This window comes from Vulpes vulpes, chromosome 15 (assembly GCF_048418805.1).
Source record: "Vulpes vulpes isolate BD-2025 chromosome 15, VulVul3, whole genome shotgun sequence".
NCBI classification, from domain to species: domain Eukaryota; kingdom Metazoa; phylum Chordata; class Mammalia; order Carnivora; family Canidae; genus Vulpes; species Vulpes vulpes.
In genome coordinates this window covers 56,164,118-56,182,572 of record NC_132794.1, presented here as the reverse complement: position 1 = coordinate 56,182,572, position 18,455 = coordinate 56,164,118, and the positions used below count along the sequence as shown (strand labels likewise).

The 18,455-nt window shown below is 39.8% G+C and overlaps 2 protein-coding genes and 1 non-coding gene across 6 annotated transcripts in view; 1 reads left to right on the top strand and 2 right to left on the bottom strand.

Moving 5' to 3' along the window:
- The window catches only part of USP50 (ubiquitin specific peptidase 50), a 46,437-nt gene extending 32,969 nt beyond the window's left edge, over positions 1-13,468 (top strand). Inside the window, exon 7 of the mRNA XM_072738125.1 lies at positions 13,194-13,468. Within this exon, the coding sequence (XP_072594226.1) occupies positions 13,194-13,385 (192 nt within the window). The 3' untranslated portion in view covers positions 13,386-13,468. The remainder of the gene's footprint in view (positions 1-13,193) is intronic.
- LOC112920110 (U6 spliceosomal RNA) lies at positions 5,213-5,314 on the bottom strand. The gene has a single exon (XR_003235031.1). It is a non-coding gene; the product is annotated as a U6 spliceosomal RNA (small nuclear RNA).
- A 1,023-nt stretch (positions 13,469-14,491) lies between the features above and the next one.
- The window catches only part of USP8 (ubiquitin specific peptidase 8), a 102,206-nt gene continuing 98,242 nt past the window's right edge, over positions 14,492-18,455 (bottom strand). For all 4 annotated transcript variants that reach the window (XM_072738532.1, XM_072738534.1, XM_072738533.1 and 1 more), the window contains 3 exons: positions 18,194-18,336; positions 15,531-15,663; positions 14,492-15,379 (listed from right to left, as the gene is read on the bottom strand). In XM_072738532.1, coding sequence (XP_072594633.1) covers positions 15,194-15,379; positions 15,531-15,663; positions 18,194-18,336 — 462 coding nt within the window. In that variant the 3' untranslated portion in view covers positions 14,492-15,193. The remainder of the gene's footprint in view (positions 15,380-15,530; positions 15,664-18,193; positions 18,337-18,455) is intronic.

The following is an 18,455-nucleotide window of genomic DNA, read 5'->3' as shown; positions in this document are numbered from 1 at the left end:
GTTTGTTGGCATATAGCTTTTCGTAATATTCTGTTACAGTTGTTTGATTTTTGTGGTGTTATTTCTCCTTCTTTATTAGCAATTTTCATTATTTGGGTTCTGTTTCTTTTTTTAGTGAGTCTTGTTAGAGGTTTATCCATTTTGTTATCTTTTCAAAGAATCAGCTCCTGGTTTCATTGTTTTTTTTTTTTTTTTTTTAGTCATTTCTTTCTGCTCTAATCTTTATTATTTCCTTCCTTCTGTGTTTTGGGGTTATGTTTGTTCTTTTTCTAGCTCCTTTAAGGCATAAGATTAGGTTGTTTGAGTCTTTTCTTTCTTCTTGGGGTAGGCCTGTATTGCTATAAACTTCCCTCTTAGAACAGCTTTTGCTGCATCCCAAGATTTTGGACCATTGTGTTTTCATTCTCATTTGTTTCCATGTAATTTTTAATTTCTTCTTTGATTTCTTTGTTTACCCACTCATTGTTTAGTAGCATGTTATTTAACCTCCATATATTTGTGCTCTGGAAAGAGCACAAATCTTGTTGATTTCCAGTTTCATAGCATTGTGGTCAGAAAAGATGCATGGTATGATTTTGACCATCTTGAATTTGTTACGACGTGTTTTGTGGCCTAACATTTGATCTATTCTGGAGAATGTTCTTTGTGCACTTGAAAGAATGTGTATTCTAATGTTTTAGGGTGGAATGTTTGAATATATCTGGTGAATCCATGTGGTCCATCGTGTCATCATTCAAAGCCATTATTTTCTTGTTAATTTTCTGTTTAGATAATGTGTCCACTGATGTAAGAGGGGTGTTAAAGTCCCCTACTATTATTATATTATTATCGATTGGTTCCTTTATTTTTGTTATTAACTACTTAATGTATTTGGGGAGCTTCTATGTTGGGTGCACAAATAATGTACAATTGTTACAGCCTCTTGTTAGATCATCCCTTTTCTTATTGTATAACGTCCTTCTTTGTCTCCTGTTATGGTCTTTTTTTTTTTTTTTTAAGATTTATTTATTTATTTATTTATTTATTTATTTATTTATTTATTTAATTTATGAGAGACACAGAGAGAAAAGCAGGCTCCATGCAGGGAGCCCAATGTGGGACTCGTTCCTGGGTCTCCAGGATCACGCCCTGGGCTGAAGGCGGCTCTAAACCACTGAGCCACCGGGGCTGCCCTGGTCTTTGTTTTAAAGTCTATTTTGTCCGATGTAAGTATTGCTACCCCAGCTTTCTTTTGGTATCTGTTTGCATGATAAGTGTTTCTGCATCCCTTTACTTTCAATCTGCAGGTCTCTCTCGATCTGAAATGAGTCTCTTGTAAGCAGCATATAGATGGGTCTTGTTTTTCGTGTTTTTGTTTTTGTTTTTTATCCACTCTGTCATCCTGTGTCTTTTGACTGGAGTATTCAGTCCATTTACACTCAAAGTAATACTGATAAATATATATTTATTGCTATTTTGTTACTTGATTTTGGTTGCTTCTATATTCTCTGATCCTTTCTTTCTCTTTTTCATATTTTGTTGGCTTTCTTTGATATACTTAGATTCCTTACTCTGTATTCCTTGCATATATATCATTGTTTTTTATTTATGTTTACCATTAGGTTTCTATATAACATCTTCTGCATATAGCAATCTGTATTAAGTTGATGGTCACTTAAGTTTAATACCATTCTTTACTCCTCTGCCCCCCATGTTTTAGGTATATGGTGTCCTATTTTGCATCCTTTTATTTTACGAGTCCCTTGACTGATTTATAGAAATACTTATTTTTACTGTTTTTGTATTTTTTACTTTTCATAATCTCACTTACGGTCTTAATTTCCACTCAAAGTGTCCCCTTGAATATTTCTTGTAGTACTAGTTTAGTGGTCCTGAACTCCTTCAGTTTTGTCTGAGAAACTATCTTCTTTTTTTGCCTTGCTGGATAGAGTATTCTTGGCTGTAGATTTTTCTCTTTCAGCACTTTGCAGGCCAGAAGGGAATGACATGACATATTCAAAGTTCCTGCTGAAAAATCCACTTACAGCCCTATGGGGTTTCACTTGTATATAACTGTCTTCTTTTTCTGGCTGCGTTATTTTTTTATATTTTTATTTATTTGTTTATTCACTTATGAGATACACAGGCAGGGGGAGAAACAGGCTCCCTGTGTGGAGCCTGATGTGGAACTCGACCCACATGATCCCAGGACCCAACCTGATCACAACCTGAGCCAAAGGCAGATGCCACTGAGCCACCCAGGCATCTCTTTCTTGCTGCTTTAAAAAACCTTTTATTGGGATCCCTGGGGGCGCAGCGGTTTGGCACCTGCCTTTGGCCCAGGACGCGATCCTGGAGACCCGGGATCGAATCCCATGTCGGGCTCCCGGTGCATGGAGCCTGTTTCTCCCTCTGCCTGTGTCTCTGTCCCTCTCTCTCTCTCTCTGTATGACTATCATAAATAAATAAATAAATAATTTAAAAAAAACCTTTTATTCACTACTCTTTGCCATTTTAATTATGTGTATTGTGTGGACTTCCTTGCATTGAGTTTTTGTGGGAATCTCTGTGCTTCTTGGATCTGGATCTGGATATCTGTGTTGTTCCTCAGAGTAAGGAAATTTTCAACTATTATTTCTTCATGTAAATTTTCTGCCCTCTTAACCTCTCTCTTCTTTTTCTGAGATCCTTATAATGTGGATGTTATTATGCTTAATGGAGTCCCTGAGTTCCCTAAGACTATGCTCAATTTACATAATTTCCTGTCCTCTGCTTTGCTCAGCTTGGTTAGTTTCCATACTCTGCCTTTCACGTTATTAATTCATTCTTCTGCTTCATCTAGTCTGCTATTTATGCCATCAAGTGTATTTTTAATTTCACTTATTGTGTTCTTCATCTCTGATTGGTTCTTTTTAAAAAATATATATTATTTTTCTGACCAAAGTGCAATGATTTTAAATCTCCTTAAATAACCAGAAAAGGACTCAAGATCATAAAACAAAAATGGGAAATTAACCATTAGATATTTTTATTTCATACCAACCCTACAATTTGTATGGAAAACAAACAAAAACACTTTGAATGACATGTTACTAAAACACTAACCAAATAATTTTACCATAAGCCTAGTACAGGCACTTCAAGATTTCACTGCTAGGAATTTTGTGAAGACCAGTTTAATCATTAATAACTCTATATAATAGAGCACAGGAACACATGTCCTTAAATGTAGTTCTTGCCCCTTACCCTCAGAGTTATATCAGAGTAAAGCTGACAATTCTACTAAGCCCGGAGCCCCCAGTGATCCCATCCCAATCCCTGGAAGCAAAGAAGATGCCCTGTCACACAACTTTCTTTAAGTTGTAATAAAACGAAGCCTTAGTTTTCTTACCTTCCTATAGGAAATGGTCATTTATTTGATAAATACTAAAGCACTTCTAGGAATTCATTTTAGGAGTTTGTTTACCAAACACATTTTGTAAGAACTGTTTACACAAAAAGTTCCTTTGGAATTTGGTCTACAAATTCACTTAAAGGTTGGAAATTTAAAACCTATAAGAAAATGAAGTAGGGAATCCCTAACCCTAACATATTGTAATTACTAAAGGGATAACCGCACATACTAAAAAGTTTTGCTCACAGAAGACACGGACTTTAAGCGATGTGCATTTTGAGTAAAAACAACTAGCTGATATTGTTTTTTTTTTTTTATCTCTTTGTTAAGGATCTCACTGATGTCCTCTACTCTTAAGTCCAGTGAGTGTCTTTGTGATCATTACGTTAAATTCTCTATCAGGCACATTACTTGTATCCATTTCACTTTGGTTTCTATCTGTGGTTTGGTCCTGATCTTTTATTTAGAAGATGTTTCTTTGTCTCTCATTTTGTCTAACTCTCTGTGTCTATTTCTCTGCGTTAGGAAAGTCAGCTACTTCTCTTGCTTTGTGAAGAAGAGGTCCTGTAGTGGCCTGCCACACAGTGTCCCCTGTCCCCAGGACCTGGCGTTCCTGTGAGGCTCTCCTATGTATGTTGTATATGCTCCACTGTTGAATCATGGCCTTGTTTCCCTTCAGTCTGGTTGTGTGCAGAGGCTGCCTTTGCCCGTTGTGGGCCCTGAGGTGTGTGGTAGTCTGCTCGCAAAAGGAGACCTGCCCCCACCGCTACTGGAAGTGATATCCTGCAAGATGCGCAGTCCAGGAGATGTGGTTAACAGGTTTGCGCTGGTGTTGGGGGATGGGGCCCACGGGACCAGGACTGACCTGAGTCTGCCTGGGAAGGACAGATCCGCCAAAGCTTGGGGGTGGGGGGTTGGGCCTTGGTGCTGGCAAGTTGTTAGAGGAGAGTCTGCTGTGCTCTCTGTTGAGGTGGCGGTTGTTGATGCTAGGGTTGGGGTTGGGGTTGGAATGGCACCTGCCAGCTCCTCTGTTCCTGAGGGGTCTCCCTGTGCTTGCTAGCTCTCCTGGCCACACTCGGAGATGAGCAAATCACTCTCCCTCCTGTCCGCCCCAGGTGTTTTTGCAAGCTATTGGTTCTACGCAGTACCTGCACAGACTGTCCTGCGGGGACGCTGCTTCCTAATGCCCTCCAGTCTCTCCCAGAGCCAAGCCCACTGAGTTTTAAAATTCCAGGCTAAGCCCCGCTGGTATTAAGAACTCATGAAATTTAGCCCCTCTCCCTATCAAAGGCAAATATTACAGAAACTCATCCTCCCCATTTACGGGCTCCCTCCCTGGTGTGAAAGTCTTGTTTTCCGCCTTTGTGGGTGCCATGTGCTCCCGCTCCCCCACTGACCACCATGGTCTGTTATGCTTCCTTACGGCATCTTCCCCCTTCTATCTTCTTCACTGTGGCTTCTTCCCTGTCTTTAGTTGTGATGTTTGTTCTGGCAGTCTGGGTTATTTATGCTGATCTGGGTGTTACCTAGATGGATCTGTGAGATGTGGCAAACATCTTATGGCCATCATCTTCCCAGGCCTCTGGGTACTAATTTTATATCCTGCAGCTTTACTGAATCCATTTATTCTAGTAGTTGTTTGGTGGAGTCTTTAGGATTGTCTATGTCTAATATCATGTCATCTGCAAATAGTGACAGTTTAACTTCTTTACTAACATGGATACCTCTTTTTAAATTTTGTTGTCTGCTAGCTATAGGTAGGACTTCTAGGATTATGTTGTTTTAAAAGATTTTATTTATTCACAAGAGACACAGAGAGAGGCAGAGACACAGGCAGAGGAAGAAGCAGGAATTGGAGCAAATTGGAATGTCATTCTCACACAGGGGCCATGCTAATCTATATTATTCCAATTTTAGTATATGTGCTGATGGAGTGAGCATGGTGAATGAGCCTTTAATGTATAGTTGAATGCAGTTTGTTAATATTTTGTGGAGGATTTTTGCATCTATGCTCATCAGGGATATTGGCCTATAGTATTTTTGTGATTTCTTTGGTTTTAGTATCAGGGTGATCCTGGCCTCATAGAATAAATTTGGAAGCTTTGCTTCCTCTTCTATCTTTTGGAATAGTTTGAGAAGAATGGGTATTAACTCTTCTGTAAATGTTTGGCATAATTCACCTGTGAAGCCTTCTGGTCCTGGACTTTTATTTTTTGGTAGTTTTTTTGAATCCAGTTCACTTTTTTTTTTTTTTTAAGATTTTATTTATTCATGAGAGACACACAGAGAGAGGCAGAGACACAGGCAGAGGGAGAAGCAGGCTCCATGCAGGGAGCCCGATGTGGGACTCCAGGGTCACACCCTGGGCCGAAGGCAGACACTAAACCACTGAATCACCCAGGTGTCCCGTCAGTTCACTTTTGTTACTAGTAATTGGTCTCTCCAGATTTTCTATTTCCTCCTGATTCAGTTTTGGAAGATTGTATGTTTCTAGGAATTTATCCATTTCTTCTGGATTGACCAATTTGTTAGAAAATGATTTTTTATAATATTTTCTTATAACTCTTTGTATTTCTGTGGTGTTGATTGTTACTCTTCTTCTTTCATTTCTCATTTTATTTATTTGCATCCTTTCTCTTTTTTCTTGGTGAGTCTGGCTGGGAGTAAATCAATTTTATTTTTTCAAGGAACTAGCTCTTGGTTTCATTCTTTTTTTTCTTTTTTTCTTTGTGTGTGTGTGTGTCTATAACTTTATTTCTGCTCTGATCTTTATTATTTTCTTCCTTCTACTAATCTTGGGCTTGATTTGTTCTTTTTTTAGTTCCTTTAGGTGTATGGTTTAGGTTATTTGAGATTTTCCTTGTTCCTTGAGACAGGCCTGCATTACTATAAATTTCCCTCTTAGAACTGCTTTTGCATCCCAAAGATTTTGGATCATTTGTGTTTTCATGTATTTCTTTAAAATAACTTATATGATTGCTTCCTATTGGTTGCTTAGTATAATGTTTTCTAGCCTCCTCATGTTTTGTGTTTTTTTCTGGAAAAAGTTTTTTTCTTGTGATTGATTTCTATTTTTCATACTGTTGTGGTCAGAAAAGATGCATGGTATGGTTTCAGTCTTCTTAAATTTACTGCCACTTTTTTCGTGGCCTATCATGTTCTGGAGAATGTTCTGTATGTACTCGAATGTGTATTCTGTTGTTTTTGTATGGGATGTTCATATATATATCTGTTACGTCCATCTGGTCCAGTGTTTCATTCAAAGACATGCTTTCCTTATTGATTCCCCTGCCCTGGATGATCTATCCATTGATGTAAGTGGGGTTTTAAAACTCCTTACTATTATTGTATTATCAACTTATTTCTCTGTGTTAATATTTGCTGTATATATTTAGGTTCTCCAATATTGGGTGAATAGATATTTACAACTGTTATGTCCTCTTGTTGGATTGATCCCTTTATTGTTATGTAATGCCGTTCTTTGTCTCTTCTTACAATCTTTGTTTTAAAGTCTATTTTCTCTGAGATAAGTATTAGTACTCGGCTTTTTTCTTTTCTATTTTCTTGGTAAATATTTTTCCATTCCTTCACTTTCAGTCTGTCTTTAGGTGTGAAGTGTCTCTTATAGGCAGCATATAGATGGTTTGTGGTGGTGGTGTTTTTTTGTTTTTGTTTTTGTTTTGTTTTTTGTTTTTTTAAATCAGTTCCACCTCCTTATGTGTTTTGGTTGGAACAGTTAGGCCATTTCCATTTAATTATTAATAGGTGTACTTCCTGCCATTTTGTTGTTTTCTGGTTGTTTTTGTAGTTTTGTTCTGGTCCTTTATTCTCTTTCCTTTATTGTGATTAACAAGTTTTGGTAGTGTTAGGTTTGGCTTTCTTTCCTTTAAATTTTGTGTTCTGGAAGTTAGATGTCTATTTCCTTCCCTGGTTAGTATGGGAAGTTTTCAGCTGTTATTTCTTCAAATGAAGAAATTTCTTTTCTTAAACATAAGATCTTTTTTTAAAAAAGAAATCTCTGCCTCCCAATATGGGGCTTGAACTCACAACCCTAAGATCAAGAGTTGCATGCTCTACTGGCTGAGCGAGCCAGGCACTCCTCCTCAAACAAATTTTCTGCCCCTTTCACTTCTTCTGGGGATCCCTATAATGCAAATGTTCTCTTGATGTTATCCAAGAGATCCCTTAACCTATCCTCATTTTAAAGATTCCTTTCTTAGCTTGGGTGCTTTCCATTGCCTTGTCTTAAAGACTGTTGATATGTTCTTCACCTGCTAATCTACTGTTGATTCCCTCTAGTGTATTTTTCATTTCAGTATTGTATTCTCCAACTCTGATTGATTCTTTTTTATATTTTCTATCTACTGAAGGTCTCACTAACGTCTTGCATGCTTCTTTCCAGCCCAGTGAGCATCTTTACAATAATTATTTTTGGTTCTTTTTTTCATATTATCTCCATTTCATTTAGTTCTTTTTCTGTGGTTTTGTCTTGTTCTTTCTTTTGGAGCATATTCCACTGTCTCCATTTTTCTTGACTTTCTGCATTTCCTTGTATGCATTAGCTGGAATGGTTCCTTCTCAACTTGAAGGAATGATCTTGTGTTTGTCATGAATTATGTAGACTTTGTGTGCTTGGTGACTTACAGGCTGGCTGGAGCTGTGGATGGCGTGGCCTGAGGGTTCTGGGGCTCTCCATGTAGTGGGAGCCCTGGCAGGACCCAGCTAACAGTGAAGTAAGGGCAGACTGTTTGGTCTCTGGTTTCTCCACACAGTGGGTCCCCCTGACTGGACAGCTGAGGCTAAAGTGGGTGCAAGCCGGGATATGCTGAGGCTCTACACATAGAAGGGACCTTAGCAAGGTAGCTAAAGTTAAGGTGGGGTGTTATCTAGGGTGTCCCAGGGCTCTCTGCACAGATGGTGCCTCGATGGGTGACAGGGACAGAGGTGCAGTATGGGCCAAGAGGCCCTGGGGCTTCTGCCATAGCAGGCACCCTGGCAGGTCAGCTGAAGCTGAAGTGGGTGCAACACAGGGATCCCATGGCTCTCCAGGCAGTAGGCCCCTGTCAGGATAGCCAAAGCTGAAGCAGACACAGGACATGGTGTCCTGGGGTTCCGGGTGCTGAGGGCACCCTGGCAGGACCACTGAAACTGAAATAGGTGAGAGCTGAGGTGTCCTGGGGCAGTCTGTGCTGGGGCACCCTGGCAGGGTCGCTGGAGCTGAGATATTGTGTAGGATGGGAGGTCCCTGGGATCTCTACACGGGGGGTGCCCTGGTGAGATAGGTAAAATTATGTGGGAGCAAGCAGGGGAGGGAGTGCTGGGGCTCTACACACAGAGAGCACCTTGGCAGGACAGATGAAGCCAGAGGGTCAGCCTGTGGTGTCCCAGGAGTCTGCGCACATAGGGTGCCTTGGAGGGGCAGCTGGGGGCTAGGTGGGCTACAGGCTGAGAGGTCTTGGGCCACTCTGCACAAAAGAGGCACAGCTGAAGCTAAAATGGGCACTTGCCGGTATGTGGTCCCTGGGATGTCCACACACAATGTGCCCTGGCAGGACAGCTCTGGAACTGTGAAGGGGTTGCAAGGTGGATTGTCCAAGGCTCTTCACACTGATGGGACAGCTGAAGCCAAATTAGGTTCAGGCTAGGGTTTCCTGGAATGTTCGGTGCATGCCTTGGCTGAACTACTGGAGCCAAGGCCAGTGTGGCAGGAGGATTCCGGGATGCCCAGTGCAGTAAGTGCCCTGGCAGGGTGGCCGGGACTGATGCAGACATGAGCTGGGGGCACTTCATGCAGGGAGCACCTCCGGCAGGACAGCTGGATCTGAAGGAGACATCATTTGGCAGGTTTCACAGTGGTCTGCACCGCAGGTGCCCTGATAAGCCACCTGAAGCTGAAGTGGGTGAGCCTAGAGTCTTCCAGCATGCTTTGTGCCTGTCTCCTTGGCATAAATGCCAGAGCTATTGTGAGCACTAACCAGGGGGGTCCCCATGCACTGCCCTGTGGCCGCCTTGGTGGGACCGGTGGGATGGTATGTGCTGGGGGCCTGGGGGCAGGCCGGTTAGGGCATCTGGATGGTGCACTGGCCTTGCTGTCAGGGTGGAAGGGCAGCACACTGCGGCCATCAGCCCCTCCCGCCCGGAGAGTGTTCTAGCAGCAGCCCTGCCGTTTAGCAGAGTTCTAGGCCTGGCTCTTCTGTGTGCTGGTTGCTCTTCTAAGCCACTGGGTTTTTTTCTGTGCCCGAGGATGGAGGAATCTGTTCCTGGTCCCTTAGTACTATCCCTTCCCATAGACCCTTAATTACTGGGTCACCGTTTTTCTTGCTGTTCTCTTTCATTGTTCAGTTGGCCCTCAGTTCTTCAGGAAGAGCCGCTCTATAAATAGATGTAACTTGGTGTGGTCCGTGGGGACAGTGAATTCAGGGTCTTCCTATATCACCATCCGGGGACTGGACCTCGTCTGGCTGAATTGTTTTTTATGCTGACTCTTTAAAGGCGAGGACTCCCTTTCCTCTTTCCATCTGGCTCTCCTAGCATGAAGCCCCAATGATTTTTGAAGCTGCTGAAGATAATCCCCACTGGTTTTCAAAGCCAGGTGTTAGGAACTCCTCTTCCCAATGTAGGTCCCCAGGGCTGGGGGTGCCTGGTGTGGGGTCTGATCCTCTCCCTCCTCGGGGCTGGTGGTGCCCCTCCTGTTTGTGGTTAGTCCCACCAGGGGCATGGTTGCCTCCATTCGTCCTACCCTTTTATGTGGCCCTCTCCCTAGATTAACTGTGGAGGTTCTGTTCTTCCTGTCTTGTATTTCCCAAATTTGAAGATTCATGACTTTTATTAATATTTTGTCATTATCACTTTTAAGATTTTATTTATCTATTCATGAGAGACAGAGAGAGAGGCAGAGGGAGAAGCAGGCTCCCCATGGGAGCCCAATGCAGGACTTGATCCCAAGACCCTGGGATCATGACCCCCTAGCCAAAGGGCAGATGCCCAACCACCGAACCACCCAGGTGCCCCAGTCATTATCACTTTTAATATGGTCTTGCTCCTAGAATACGCTCTTTTAGAACTTTTCTTTTTTTAAGATTTTATTTATTTGAGAGAAAGGGAGCACGGAGAGAAAAGAAGGAGAGAGAGAGGGAGAAGCAGACTCCCTGCTGAGCCGGGAGCCCAGGATCATGACCTGAGCTGGAAGGCAGAGGCTTAACTTACTAAACCATCCAGGTGCCCCCCTTTTAGAACTTCTAGGTATATACTGAATCTTCTCATCTAGTTTTTCCATCACTACTACATTCAGGGTAATTTCCTTAGTTTTTTAAGATTTTATTTAATTATTCATGAGAGACAGAGGCAAGAAAAAGGCAGGAGCAGGATCCCTGTGGGGAGTCTGATGCAGGACTCAATCCCAGGACCCCGGGATCATGACCTGAGCTGAAGGTAGACACTCAACCTCTGAGCCACCCAGGCGTCCCTAGTTTTATCTTTATATTCATTGTCTCTTCAATTCTATGTACTATTTAATTGCTACATCAGTCTTTTTATACTAAATATTAAAGTATTTCTCATTTCTGGAAGTCCTCTTTTTTGTTAGCTTCTTTCTCTTAAATGTCTATCGCTTTAAACATGTTTTTGTAGTCTGTTTGGTAAATCTATTATCTAAAGTCCTTGGGAAGGGGAGTTAATCATGCCACTTATTGCCTTCTGACTTACTCATGGGGATGTAGTTTCTACATGTGTTCTGTAATTCTGAACTGTGAGCTCAGCATCATTGCGATTTTGTATGTGTGTATCCTGGACACCCTGAATTAAGGCACACCTATCCAGAAAAAGATACTTTTGCCAAGTGCCACCCAAATAATTCTCAAAATAACCCCCAAAATAAATTCACAGGCTTCTAAGAACATTTAGGTAGTGTAATTTTGAATCCTAAGTAAGACAGATCTGTGGTAACAAATTCCAGGAATGACTCACTCTCTGTATCAGTAGCCTAAGCTAAGACAAGAACTGATTTATCCTTTATTGAGGGTGAGTGTCTAAGACTCCTGGCTATGTGTATGGCTCTCAATCCAATGCCTTACCTTGCAGAGACCTAAGACTTTACCTCCTGTGCATGTGTAATCTTTAAAATCCAGGCACCCTGGTTCCAGAGACCAGGAACTGTCCTTACTCCCAGGCAGTCACGATATCAACCACGTATCTGGTTTTTAGTTCCTGTTTTTGGCCCTTGGGGATTACTCTTAGTGTAAAATCTTTAGTATCAGCTATGCATTTCAAAGTGTTTACCAAGTTTATCCAACTTTCGTTAAGGTTTTGTAACTAAGGCTTTCACGTTAGCGGTCAGCCATAACTGCTGGAAATTTAAGTCTAGAAAGATGCTTTACCTTCTATTATGTCAAAAAAACTTTTTTTTACATTTAATTATCAAAACTGAACATCATATTCCAGCTGTGACCAGTCTGATGATCCATTCAAAACAATACTTCATCATCTGGACACTACATATCCACCAGATGTTCTTTCTCAAATTATATCACACTGTCATGGGTACCATTTTATAAATAATGAAGCTGAAGCATGTCAGCTTAAGGTCATAGGAGCAGGACTAGAGCTTGGATCTTTAAGTGTCAGCTTTGGGATACTTCCATAACATGTAAGGTCAGAGGTAGGGAAAATGAAGGTTTAAGGGAACATTTAGTAAGTACCTCCTATATGTTCTTAATATTCAAAGATACCCAATAACTGCTGTATAAGAGATATCTTATTACCCCATTTTCACAGATGGGGGAATTAAAGCTCAGAGGTTAATTTACTTAAGGTCATTGTGTAGTATTAGAGCTGAATTCTCAGTCAGAATGGACTATAAAAATTCATCTTCTTCCTTCTATACCAGGAGTCAGCAAACTTACTCTGTAAAAGGCCAGACAGTAAATATTTTAGGCTTTGTGGGCCATGCGGTCTCTTTTGCAACTATTCAGCCTTTACTGTTGTAGTGTGAAAGCAGCCACTGAGAAATGTAAAATGAATGAGCATCGCTGTGTATCCCATAAAACTATTTACTGAAATTTGGGTTTCATATAATTTTCATGTCACAAAATAATTTTTTTCAACTATACAAAATATGAAATGCATTCTTAACTCACAGGCCACACAAAAGCAGGCTGTGGGCTGCATTTGGCCCATGGGCAACTGGTTTGTTGACCCCTGATCTAAACCATACTGCCTTCTGAGAAGTGAATTCTCCAGTGTCTGCTTCAAACATTCCTTTACCAGGTTAGGAAAGACATGGGAAAAAGAGAATGGAATAGGTTCTTCTCTGGATGCTATGTGACTGAGGGGGTTGTTCCTGTCCAAGCTCCTCAAATTATGTAGTAGCAACGTGGAGTTGTTTAAATGTCTTACCCCAACGTTAAAAGTCTTTTTTTCATGTCTCTCCTTAGCCCATCTTCCAAATTAAACCGTAAGCTCATTTAGGAAAGAGGACTATCTTATAATTTCCTTTAATGTTTAATAGTCTATGCATAGTAGGTGCTCACTATTCAGTGATAAATATATGATGTTGCCAAATACTATCCTATCTCATTCACACTGTTTGAATAGTCAGTGGGCCCAATATATAAGTAGTTCAACAAATGAAAAATAGTAATAGCAGTTAGGCCATATGCAGGATTTAACAATATTATAATTTTTCTGTAGTTACTATGAAACCACAAAAAAGGAACAATTAGTGTAAGGGACTACTATGGAAAATATTTCTTGACCCTACCTTTTTTAGTTCCAGTAGCTGTTTGCCTGTGAATACTAAGTCTGACATTCTTTCTTCTCCTAGAACCATTTTGGTGATCTGGATGGTGGCCACTACACTGCTTTCTGCAAGAACTCAGTGACCCAAGCCTGGTACAGCTTTGATGACACACGAGTCAGTGAGATTCCAGATACTTCAGTTCAAACTGCTACAGCCTATCTCCTGTTCTACAGCTGCCAGCCCTTTTCTATACCTATAAAGAAATGCAAGAGCTAGGAAAATGGTGTTTCCTGAAAACTGCAAAAAAGCAAAGTTTTGCTTTGTCATTAAACTCTTGCAACTTACTTGCATCACTGACATTTTTAAGTCTTTCTGGTATATTATTCACCCTTTTACATGATAAGGCTCTACCAAAGAAGATAGGTCTGAGCCTACTGAAAAAGGCAGCATGTAAATGATGAAATGCTAATTGATGGGGGCCTTCAAAGCACTACAAATTATGTGTTAATTTCAGGGTTCAAAATTCAATGTTTATTAAGATGAATTTATCATAGAACCTCTCAATTAAATATTTCCTTTTTTTTTTTAATTTTTATTTATTTATGATAGTCACAGAGAGAGAGAGAGAGGCAGAGACGCAGGCAGAGAGAGAAGCAGGCTCCATGCACCGGGAGCCCGGCGTGGGATTCGATCCCGGGTCTCCAGGATCGCGCCCTGGGCCAAAGGCAGGCGCCAAACCGCTGCGCCACCCAGGGATCCCTCAATTATATATTTCCAAGAAATTATTTCCCAAAGATACTTCATGGAGCTAAACCAAAGTAAGTTTTCTTCAAGTAGCTCTGTGACCTTAAGAATATGATTTGAAAATATTCAGTTAATCAAACAATTTAGCCAAGAACTCTAATAAGTCACTTAGACCAACTGCAGAACATGAAAAATTGCCAACCTCACAATTCAAAATTCACCCTTTCATCCTCTGACAGTCCACTAACGGTGATTATCTTTCAGGAGCACCTTTTTACAATCTTATTTTTATATGGAGAGTTTTTATTCACTTCATCTATAGCAACTGAGTCTGTGAGGTAAATAATAAATTCTAAGCTCCTGTCTCTTAATATATCATTTTGTAAAGATACGGTTCTTAATGCAGTTCACTTTGCAGTCATGCTTGACTCCTATGCCTTTCTATTCTAATCCGGACTCCCAACTCTGAGAATCCTAAGTGCTATATGCAGTTCTAGATCAAGTTGAAGGAAGAGTAAAATCTGGTCCTAATAGAACAGGGTAAATGAACTAAATTTTAAGTCAATGTAGTAGGATAAAGTGTGTGTGTATATAAAATAGTTTGATAATATAAAATTAAAGACAGTACACTTAAAGGATTTTAAATTATTTTTCTCATTAAGATTTTAATGTAGGTGTAAATGAAAATTCATTTTAAAAAATTAAAGAAAGTTTCCATTTATTTTTTTAGAATAAAGATTTAGTGCACAAATACAGCCCAAAGCCAACAAAAAAATAGCTTTGCCCTGTCATTTCCCTAAGAAAGCACTGCAGTTACTCAGAATAGGCCAAAAGAAAAACAAACAATCCTCTGAGTTCTAGGCTTCACAAAAGGACCACATATTATACTATGTACATTGATTTGATGTGCAAGTGTGCAATAAATATATACACATACATTCCTATCTGCTTTACATCATTCTAGAGTATTCATAGATCAAGCTGGGATTTAGAAATGTGAAAAGGCCATAACAGTGAAAAAGGAAAAAAAGGATATAATGGTTTTTAGACCAGTAGAATAATAATGCTTAGCTAGTTAATTACTTTAACTTTGGAGCAAACTATAAAGGTTTTGAAATAAATGGTACCTGTAAGGAGTGCTTACTGCAATAGTTGTTAAATACTATTAGTCAGTTTTTTGATAATAGCACTGACCTAAAATATATGGTGATAATAACATAGCTCCCACTGTCCTAGAATTCCTCTAAAGGGCCAGCTATAGCTATCCAGTATCTTTATAAGTATGTCGAGTTGTTTCGCTCAGCGTCTTAAAAGATAACTAGCTTATAACCTACTTCTCCTTATGTGGCTACATCAGCTGCTCGTGGTCCCAGTGAAGTATAAAAGAGGATATAAGCTGCTGAAGACTTCACAGAAGAAACAGAGATATCAGAAACTTCATGATCATCAAATTTAAACCACCGCTGTCTTGCCGCATTTTTACAATAGGCAGTGTAGTGGCCTCCATCCAGCCCACCGTAGTGATTCTGTGCCAAACAAGATGGACAATCAGTTCATATTGAAATTACTGACATATTTTAAATAATTCAAAGCTTTGTTATTTTCCTATGAAGGAACCACTTGCAACTCTTTCTTTCTAAACAAAGTATGAAAATATTTAGTTCACAAGATACTTACTGAAACAGAAAACAAATTATATTTCTTCAAATTGTTCTTTGGGCCAATAACATACTGTGACAAGTCTAGATTTTCTAACGGGAAGTCCACAGAAGTCTGTAATTTCTGTTTCCACCTGCCATCATAGGAAAAACTGCGGAGCAAAACGTGACATTAATTATACCGACAGACCAAAAATATCAGAATGACTCTAGTTTATTCCTCGATGGTCTAAACTTTTAGCTAGGACCATAAACTCCATTTCAAATACTCAGAATTTCAGTAGTGAAAGGACCTATAAAGACATCTGGCTTCATTTCCTCTTTACAAACAAGAAAACAGAGGCACACAGATATGAAATGACTTGCCCTAAGTCAAACAGCTAAGGGGGTAGAGACGAGTCTTACCGTGGTCCCCAGACCCCTAGGCTAGCCAGAACTGTGAGAGGAGTTTTCTACAAAGGCAAAAACCTACAAAGACCCATGTTTATAATGTTAGTCACCACACATGTCCAGAGGACAGACTACTGCTGGGGAAGCTGGAGCTGGAAACTGCAAGCACACAGACTACACAGGTATCTCCTCCTTTTCAAAAGTTGACATTACGCTGCTTTGTTTTAATAGAAGACTTATGTTAGTCCTTGTTTTTGCTAACCAAAAGAAATCCAAGAGGATTTCTGCTTTTAAGAAAAAAGTTGAACAGTGAAAATAGCATTTGGCAGTATTTGTTCTGCAGTAAGCTGGTAGAGGCAGCAGGCACCTTGCTGAGCAGCAAGAGTGGCACCACCAAGTTTTTCCCGGAATACTCAGCATCAAGCTGTCGGCATCTGTGTTTTACCTTGACTTATTTTGTGCTTCTCTTTGCAAGATGTGTCCTAAGGCATCAGAAAGGCCCAAGAGAAGGTTATTTTGGGGGTTTGGGAATGCTCAAGATTTTCCATATAAATTAATGGTAGCTGCTTCTTTGCTTTTCACCGTTTTGCTTTATGAAAGATTTCATAAAAGCAAATACTTTTATTTGCTCTACTCTCTACTCTCAGGAATACTCTACTCTCAGGTAGCAGGGTGAACTATAATGGCATTCCATGATCCTGACATATTCTCCTTTAAACATCAAAATACTGGTATATTGGTGAAATATTATTTCAGAATTTTTAAAAACTGAATTCTGAAGCATTTATATTTTCAGATATTCTGCAAAGAGTAAGCAGCATTAAAAATTTTAACTGAACAATTGTGTAATCATTTATAGAATGTTTATACCTCCACAATCCTCAAGAAGAGAAAAACTGATTCACAGGCTGTTGTTGAAAAATTTACATGAGGAATTTGAACACGTCAATGTTGAAAATATAACTGCCAAAGAATCTCCAGTAATACATAATGAAGCAAATAATTAAAATAGAAGTGCTTTCTTAAAACTAAAATTATAGCTCAATAAAAAGATCAAACAATGACCCATAGTTATCACTCCATGGATAGATTATATACAAAGACCAAAAAAAAAAAAAAAAAAAAAAAAAAATCAAAACACTTAGGACATGTTTTATAACTCTCTATTAGAGGACCAGATCTTTTTCACAGGCTGGAGAAATCTGGACAAACAATGTCTGCACCCAACAATGGCATCCTTAACATCTTTAAGACTATACTTAAATCCTGTATTTCAGGGACGCCTAGGGCACCCCTGAGAAGGAGTCAAGGCACAGCTGGGCAAGTGCCTGACTCTTCGTTTTAGCTCAGGTCGTGGTCTCAGGGTCATGAGGTCGAGCCCCACGTTGGGCTCCATGCTCAGTGTGGAGTCTAAGACTCTGTCTCAAACTTCTCAGACTTCTCTGTACATGAGCATTCACTCTCTTTTTTTTAAAAAAATTTTTTTTTTAATTTTTATTTATTTATGATAGTCACACAGAGAGAGAGAGGCAGAGACACAGGCAGAGGGAGAAGCAGGCTCCATGCACCGGGAGCCCGACGTGGGATTCGATCCCGGGTCTCCAGGATCGCGCCCTGGGCCAAAGGCAGGCGCTAAACCGCTGCGCCACCCAGGGATCCCTGAGCATTCACTCTCTAAATAAATCTTTAAAAAATTCTTTATTTCACTTTCAGCCTAGGATTAAATCCTTTTTTAGTTTACTGTTTGATAAATTTTATTGGCTAATCATTTGTATTATACTGTATAAATACATTTTCATTTGATGTTTTATAATATAAAATTATATATATAATTATAAATAATAAATATATAAATATATATTAAATATATTTTAAAGATTTTATTTATTTATTCATGAGAGACACAGAGAGAGAGGCACAGACACAGGCAGAGGGAGAAGCAGGCTCCATGCAGGGAGCCTGAAGTGGGATAAGATCCCAGGTCTCCAGGATCACACCCTGGGCTGAAGGTGGTGCTAAACCACTGAGCCACCCGGGCTACCCCAAATTTTGTATTTGAAATGTAATAATTAAATTTCCTTAAAAAAAAAAAAGATGATATTACATGAAAGAGTCATGTAGTCATTTTGCTGTTACTGCAAACACTAAGGTAAGGAACTAGAGTCTCCTCATTTCTGCCTTATTTCCCTAATATTTTCCTTTGCAATGCATCCTTAGCAGGCAGTACAACAAAATGACTTAGAATGAAGGACTTAGAATTCCTTCATCTAAATGGTAGAAAAAATTGTTTACCGTTTCAGATGCACTAAAAGCACAGGTGGCAACTTCCAGATTTCTATCTTTTTTAAAGAATCCCGTCGAGTTCTGCAATGACTGCAGTAAAACCTGTTGTTATCTGTGAGCTTCTCTTCTTTGGAAAATAATCTAAGGCAATCCTGGAGGCAGAAACAAGTAGCAGTTACTTATTAATTCCTGTCTTTACAGTATCACTGAACGTCTACTCAATAAGTTACTCTGCCAGGCATGAGGGATATAACAGTGAACTAGAAGAAAA